This window comes from Scomber scombrus, chromosome 20, assembly GCF_963691925.1.
Source record: "Scomber scombrus chromosome 20, fScoSco1.1, whole genome shotgun sequence".
Taxonomy (NCBI): Eukaryota; Metazoa; Chordata; class Actinopteri; order Scombriformes; family Scombridae; genus Scomber; species Scomber scombrus.
Window position 1 is genome coordinate 23,229,072 of NC_084989.1, and position 7,500 is coordinate 23,236,571.

Sequence of the window (7,500 nt, forward strand, 5' to 3'; positions counted from 1 at the left end):
TAATTGTTGCAGCTCTAGCTCTAGATATTTCAATTTTGACAGCTTGAAGGTGGTTTTCTTCATTATTTAATGCTCACTTTGAGACACAACAACACACAATAGCAAAACCTTCCATCAGCCTGAATGTGATGATGATAGTAACTCGACACAGACGCTGATCTTCACGTTCCACCTTCTTGGTTGTAGATCTATAAGCTGGACGACTCCAGCTGTCCCCGGCCAGAGTGCTACAGGTCATGTGGCAGCAGCACTCCTGATGAGTTCCCCACAGACATCCCAGGAACCAGAGGAAACTTCAAACTGGTCAGGTGAGACGTGAGAGAGAGAAGAAACATTCACTGAGGAGTTTCAGTTCCAACATTTAACATGAAATCTGTAAATCTGTAAAACTCTTTGTTCATAAAAGCTAGAGGAAGTTAGAGTACTCATGATATCTTTCTTTTATATTGTGTTTTCTATTTTCTACTTCTACTACTACTACTAGTTATACTACTACTACTACTAATACCAGTACTACTTATAGTACAACTGCTACCATAATACTACAACTATTACTACTACTACTCATACTTATACTACTACTACTTATACTTATACTACTACTACTACTTATACTTATACTACTACTACTTATACTTATACTACTACTACTACTACTACTACTACTACTACTTATACTTATACCACTACTACTACTACTACTTATACTTATACTACTACTACTACTACTTATACTTATACTACTACTACTACTACTTATACTTATACTACTACTACTACTTATACTTATACTACTACTACTACTTATACTTATACTACTACTACTACTACTTATACTTATACTACTACAACTACTACTTATACTTATACTACTACTACTACTACTTATACTTATACTACTACTACTACTTATACTTATACTACTACAACTACTACTTATACTTATACTACTACTACTACTTATACTACTGCTACTACTACTAGTACTACTACTACTACTACTGCTAGTACTACTACCTGCCTGTTGAGTTTTGTGAGTTCTTCCTCTGTATGAAGCTCTTTGGATCAACCATGTTGTGTTTAAGGTGGTATGTAAATAAAGCTGAAGTTGAATAAAACGTGTGATTTATTTTTTCTTCTCTTTCCTCTCAGACACGTGTCATTCGTCGACTGTCCCGGTCACGACATTTTGATGGCCACCATGTTGAACGGAGCAGCTGTCATGGACGCAGCCCTCCTGCTGATTGGTGAGACTCTTTTTACTTCTATCTGTCACACTGAGGAGGAGGAGGAGGAGGAGGAGGGTGAAGCTTTGATTTGACTGGTTGCTCATTGGTTTCTTCTCTGTCGTCCTGCAGCTGGTAACGAGTCGTGTCCTCAGCCTCAGACGTCGGAGCATCTTGCTGCCATCGAGATCATGAAGCTGAAGCACATCCTGATCCTGCAGAACAAGATCGACCTGGTGAAGGAGAGCCAGGCCAAGGAGCAGTACGAGCAGATCCTCGCCTTCGTGCAGGGTGAGACGCCACCAAACTCTCACTAACACTACTCCCTTAAAGCCAATTTTAACATGATTATAAATGATGGAAACCTCAGTGATAGACTCTTCTGTGGCCGTCACCTGATCTCCGTCTCTTTCTTTATCATGTGATGTGTTTCCTCTCACAGGCACGGTTGCCGAGGGCGCTCCCATCATTCCCATCTCAGCCCAGCTGAAGTACAACATCGAGGTGGTCTGTGAGTACATCGTGAAAAAGATCCCTGTTCCCATCAGAGACTTCACCTCCGAGCCCAGACTCATCGGTAAGAAGAGAAATGATACTTATCATAGTTTTAATGCTCCACATATCTGTTCTTCTCTGTCTGTTGTTGTTTTATAAGATCTCACTCTGCAATGTAACTTTAAATTCTCCTGTTTTTATCCGTCTTTACTCTATTCTAGCTTCATTTCATTTCCAATTTAACACTTTTAATCATATTTAAATGTCTTTTTTATGCTGCCATGTGTTGCTTTTATATCCTAAAGCACTTTGAATTACCTTGTGCCTGTTTCCTGTCTGTAAATCACTCTTCAGTCTTTGTTTAATAAAACTAATAAAACTAATAATGTCTTTTCATCTTCTTCGTGTTTCTTTCAGTCATCAGATCTTTTGACGTGAACAAACCCGGCTGTGAAGTAGACGACCTGAAAGGAGGCGTAGCAGGAGGAAGTATCCTGAAGGGTGTCCTCAAGGTAAGATTTGATCTCCTTAATTATGTTAAAATGTGAATAAAGGGGTTTTTTAATGGTGGATTTAGAATTTTAGAGTCAAATCTAAACTAAAATGTGGATCAGCAGCACAGAAACATTTTAGAAAGTTGAAATATTTCCGTTTTTATATATTCTGGGTCACATGAGGATAAATCATCAATCAAAAATGGGTCAAATTAGAGCCTGAACCGTATATAATCTAACCTTCTTCTGACCCCTGTGTGACCTGCAGGTGGGGCAGGAGATCGAGGTGCGACCGGGCATCGTGTCCAAAGACCACGAGGGGAAGCTGATGTGTAAACCCATCTTCTCAAAGATCGTCTCTCTGTTTGCTGAACACAACGACCTGCAGTACGCTGCTCCAGGAGGACTCATCGGTACGTAGAGTCACACAGAACATCTGGAGCTGAGATTTAATGCTGATAGAGAGAAAACACATCTGATTATAGAGAAGGAGAAACTGTTATTGTTTTAGACAGAGTGAGGAAATACTACAACTACTACTACTACTACTACTACTACAGCTGCTACTACTACAGCTGCTACTACTACAGCTGCTACTAGTACTACTACTACTACAGCTGCTACTACTACAGCTGCTACTACTACTACTACTACTACTACTACTTCTACTACTACTACTACTACAGCTGCTACTACTACTACTACTACTACTACTACTACTACTACTACTACTACTACAGCTGCTACTAGTACTACTACTACTGTTACAGCTAGTACCACTACAACTAATACTAGTACTACTATTACAGCTGCTACTACTTACTACTACTACTACTACTACTACTACTACTACTACTGCTACTACAACTATTAATACTGCTGCTACTACTGTTACTAATACTACTACTGCTACTCAACGTCCTCACTCAAACAGAAGGAGAGATTGTGACCATATTTAACATTTGGTCAGATACTGAAGTGGTGAAACTAATCTCAGGAGTCCAACTTAAAACTGTGGTGTTTTTTTAATTAAATTCCTTTCAAAGTCTTCATTACAAATATCATATAAATCTGGACAGATGTGGATGTAAACTGTAACTTGACTGGTTCTAGTTCACAAAGAATTCGTCTCACATCTCTGAGAAATTAGTTTAGACCTAAAAAGAGTTCAAATAAAGTACATTTAAAGTTCAGAGTCCTGGGCAGAGGTCATGACAAGCTCACTGCTTCATCACCACTGTATGACTATTTAAAACTGCCTTATTTAGGAGAAATCTGTAGCAGGGATTAAAACACTGGTATAAATTAACTAAATACAGATAACAGTCATGGAAAATGAGGGAAAAACCCATTGTTGACCGACGTGTGTGTATTTTTGTGTGTGTGTAGGTGTTGGCACTAAGATCGACCCGACGCTGTGCCGAGCCGATCGTATGGTCGGTCAGGTGCTCGGCGCCGTTGGAGAGCTGCCAGAGATCTTCACCGAGCTCGAGATCTCCTACTTCCTGCTCAGGAGGCTGCTGGGAGTCCGCACAGAGGGAGACAAGAAGGCCGCCAAGGTAAGCAAAGCATCATGGGAAATGTAGTCCCTCTGAACTGGAAGAGGAGTGATGTTAAAGAAACGTCTGTCTGAAGAAAAGAAAAGTGTTTTTATTTGGGACGAACAGACTCATGACGACTTATTTTATCCTCTTCAGGTCCAGAAACTGTCGAAGAACGAGGTTCTGATGGTGAACATCGGCTCGCTGTCGACAGGCGGCCGAGTCAGCGCCGTCAAAGCCGATCTGGCCAAGATCGTCCTCACCAACCCCGTCTGCACCGAGGTCGGAGAGAAGATCGCTCTGAGCCGACGTGTGGAGAAACATTGGCGGTGAGAGTCTCACTCTGATCATTATTCAGACAGAACAACAATTTTTATCAATTTCATGACATCAATCTTTATTTATGTAGCACCAAATCACAACAAAGTCATCTCAAGGCACTTTACACACAGAGCAGGTCTAAACTGAACTCTTCCATTTAATTTAAAGTGACCCAACGTTCCCACATGAGCAGCACCTGGTGACAGCAGCGAGGAGTTTAAGAGTTTTAAAATCAATAGTTTGAGTCGGCTTATTTGATTAAAAAAAGCCAAAATCTTCAGTTCCACCTTCTCAAATGTGGATGTTTAGTGGTTTCATTTGTGTTTTCTACCACTGATCTTATAAAATGAGACACTAATACAATATAAGAAGAGATAAATTAATAATGAAAATGATGCTTAGTCTGCGTCACATTTGGAAACTGTTAATTGATTTGATCGGTTAATTAGTTAAAGTCGATATTTAAGCTAAAATGTTAAATGTTCTCTGGTTGCAGCTTCTAATATGAGCAGATTTGATGCTTTTCTTTCTTTCATGTGAGAATAAAACTGAATATTTTGGGTTTTGTGTCGTTGGTTAAACTAAACGAGCAATTTTAAGACATCGCTTCAGACTTCAGGAGACAATTATCAGCGTTTATTTTTATATTTTCTGACATTTAACAGCTTTAAACTCATCGATGCAGATATTTAAACATTAAATCTAACTCATGTTTTCTCTCTCTGTTTCAGTCTGATCGGTTGGGGGCAGATCAGGAGAGGCGTGACCATCACACCGACAGTGGACGATGACTGAGGAGGACAAAAAAAACCAGAGTGCTACCATAGCAACGCTCCCATCAGCCGGACATCATAACAATTACACATTCATCTTTTTTTTTGAATTTTTTGTTTTTGTTTGGTTTTTCATTTTTGGAATTTTATTATTATGTTTCAGTATGGAGGAAGGAAGGGAACAGGACAGGACATTTATTTTATGGTTTAAAGACGCCTCCTCTTCCTCCTCCTCCTCTTCCTCCTCTGCAGAGACACGAGGAAGAGGAGGAGGAGGAGGAGGAAGAGCTTTAGACTGTCATAACAATCCTCCAGAGTTCATTCAGTACAGAAATACAGAAAAACTGTGCTGCCCACAGATTTCAGCCACAACTAATAAAGTACATTTAAAAGAAATGTTTTGTGTGTTTTGTTTTTTTTTGTCATTAAAGGAATATTTCACAGATTTCACAGATTTAACAGATGTCTGATAACTGCTTCCAGATTATCTTCTCTTTATAACTTTTATATTTATTCTACTTTTCACACATAAAACACAGAGATGGAAAATCAGCTAAATGTTTAAATGTTTAATGTTGCAGCTAAAAATTCAGTCAAATTTGAGTTTAAAAAGTCCAAAATGTTAAATGCATGTTTGAATTAGGATGCAATAAGGCATGCTTATTAACTAAATGAAATATATGCATATAATTCATATAATACAAAACATCAGTTGATTAATACATGAATTTATTGTCAGATTTTACACTTATTTAAATTGTTCATGCAAAAAAAAAAAATCCAATCAGTTCTGGATTTATAATGAGAGGATTTTCTGTTTTTATTGGTCTTATGTGATTAAATTTAATATATTTGCCTTTTGGACAAGACGAGTAACCACCTGGTTATTATAGAAATAATAATGTGCATTTTCTTGTATTTTCTGATATTTTATAGATTGAATCTTTATTGATTAACTAAAACTTGTATCTGCAGATTAATAAATAATGAAAATAATATCTATCTCAGATTCAGAATCTCACATCTCTATAATGTCGCATTAATTGTTAATTTATAGACATTTAAATGCATTTTGACAAGTTGTTTCAAAGTTTAGCATTTATTAAAATTCAAAATAAAACGTAAACAGGTAGATTAATAATGATAATAGTTAAATTAATTAAGTTTCTTTTATAGCATGCATCAAAACAAGAGATTACAGAGTGCTTTATAATGACAATGTAAAGATATATATATATATAAATATGCAGACAAGTTCACCCAAAATGAATAAAGGAATAAAGTAAAAATACATTTCCAGAATCTGTTTCTATTAAATATAAAGATAAACTTTACTTGAACACACTGACAGAGATTAACATGTTTTAAAAGCACTGAAGTGTTTTCACAGTGCTGATTGTAAAATTTACTGAAGGTGTTGTTGTCGCACTTCCGGGATGAGCCACCTGACGAGCACGGGACATGACGTCACCCAGGTGTCTCAGCAGCAGCAGCAGAGGTGCGCGAGCTGCTTTTCGAATGAAGTGAAATAAAGTTAAAGATATTTAACAGCTGATGGTTTAATTCATTAACGCTGGTTTTATAAAGAGAGCACGTGCAGTGAGTGACCGGATCACGTGAGGATTGTGTTTTATTTGTTTGTTTTAAATCCTTTTTTTTCTCTTCACGTTCAAACACCGTGAAGTCATCGCCTCGAGGACTGACTGATAACACCTTTAACTTTTCTTTCTGGACTCAACCTTCAAACCGACACATGGAGTCTACAGGTGAGATTATAAATAGATAGATAGATAGATAGATAGATAGATAGATAGATAGATAGATAGATAGATAGATAGATAGATAGATAGATAGATAGATAGATAGATAGATAGATAGATAGATAGATAGATATTTTATTATTTCCATGCAGCAGTGTTTGTGGTGCAGTAATAGTTTGCATGCAGCTCAGTTTCAGTGCAAAAATGAATGTGACAGTATGTACAGTTTATTTATATTTACATATTTTTTTATATATGTATGTTCAGTTCAGCATAGCTCAGTCAGTATATTATCAGACATGAAGTGCAATGATAGATGCACCAGTTCAGTCTGAGTTCACTCCAGTGCACACAGAGATCATTCAGGTCAGCAGGGGTGGAGCTACAGGGGGTAAAAGTTCAACAGTTATTAAGTGGATGTTAGATACATTTAATGGATATTTTAACATTGTTTAATCTGTCACAGACCTACAAACATGCAAAGTTACATATAAATATCCTTATTATATATTTAGCCTTTCATCAGTCAACTATGAATTAATCTTCAATTTTTATTAACTGTATAATTCATAAAGGACTAATCTGTATTTAATGGTTAAATTAACCTTTGTGTCGTCCTCTCGGGTCAAATTGACCCCGTCTGTTTTGACTGTTCCTTCTTTCCTTCCTTCCTTCCATCCTTCTGTCCTTCCTCCCTCCCTCCTTCTCTCTTTCTTTCCTTCCTCTCTCTTTCCTCCTTTCCTTCCTCCCTCCCTCTTTCCTTCCCTCCCTCCTTCCTTCCTTCCTTTCCTTCCCTTCCCTCTCTCCCTCCTTCTTTCCTCCCCCTACCTTCCTCCCTTCCTTCTTTCCTCTGTCCTTCTTTCCTTCCCTTTCCCTTCCTCTTTTCTTTA

General features: G+C 37.6%; 2 protein-coding genes across 2 annotated transcripts in view; both read left to right on the plus strand.

The window, feature by feature from the left end:
- eif2s3 (eukaryotic translation initiation factor 2, subunit 3 gamma) overlaps positions 1-5,246 on the plus strand; it is an 8,653-nt gene extending 3,407 nt beyond the window's left edge. The window contains exons 4-12 of the mRNA XM_062441291.1: positions 187-308; positions 1,153-1,247; positions 1,359-1,517; positions 1,669-1,803; positions 2,139-2,233; positions 2,484-2,628; positions 3,605-3,774; positions 3,913-4,085; positions 4,809-5,246. Coding sequence (XP_062297275.1) covers positions 187-308; positions 1,153-1,247; positions 1,359-1,517; positions 1,669-1,803; positions 2,139-2,233; positions 2,484-2,628; positions 3,605-3,774; positions 3,913-4,085; positions 4,809-4,872 — 1,158 coding nt within the window. The 3' untranslated portion in view covers positions 4,873-5,246. The remainder of the gene's footprint in view (positions 1-186; positions 309-1,152; positions 1,248-1,358; positions 1,518-1,668; positions 1,804-2,138; positions 2,234-2,483; positions 2,629-3,604; positions 3,775-3,912; positions 4,086-4,808) is intronic.
- Positions 5,247-6,603: 1,357 nt separating this feature from the next.
- Positions 6,604-7,500, plus strand: part of lrrc31 (leucine rich repeat containing 31) — a 9,716-nt gene continuing 8,819 nt past the window's right edge. The window contains exon 1 of the mRNA XM_062441430.1: positions 6,604-6,616. Coding sequence (XP_062297414.1) covers positions 6,604-6,616 — 13 coding nt within the window. The remainder of the gene's footprint in view (positions 6,617-7,500) is intronic.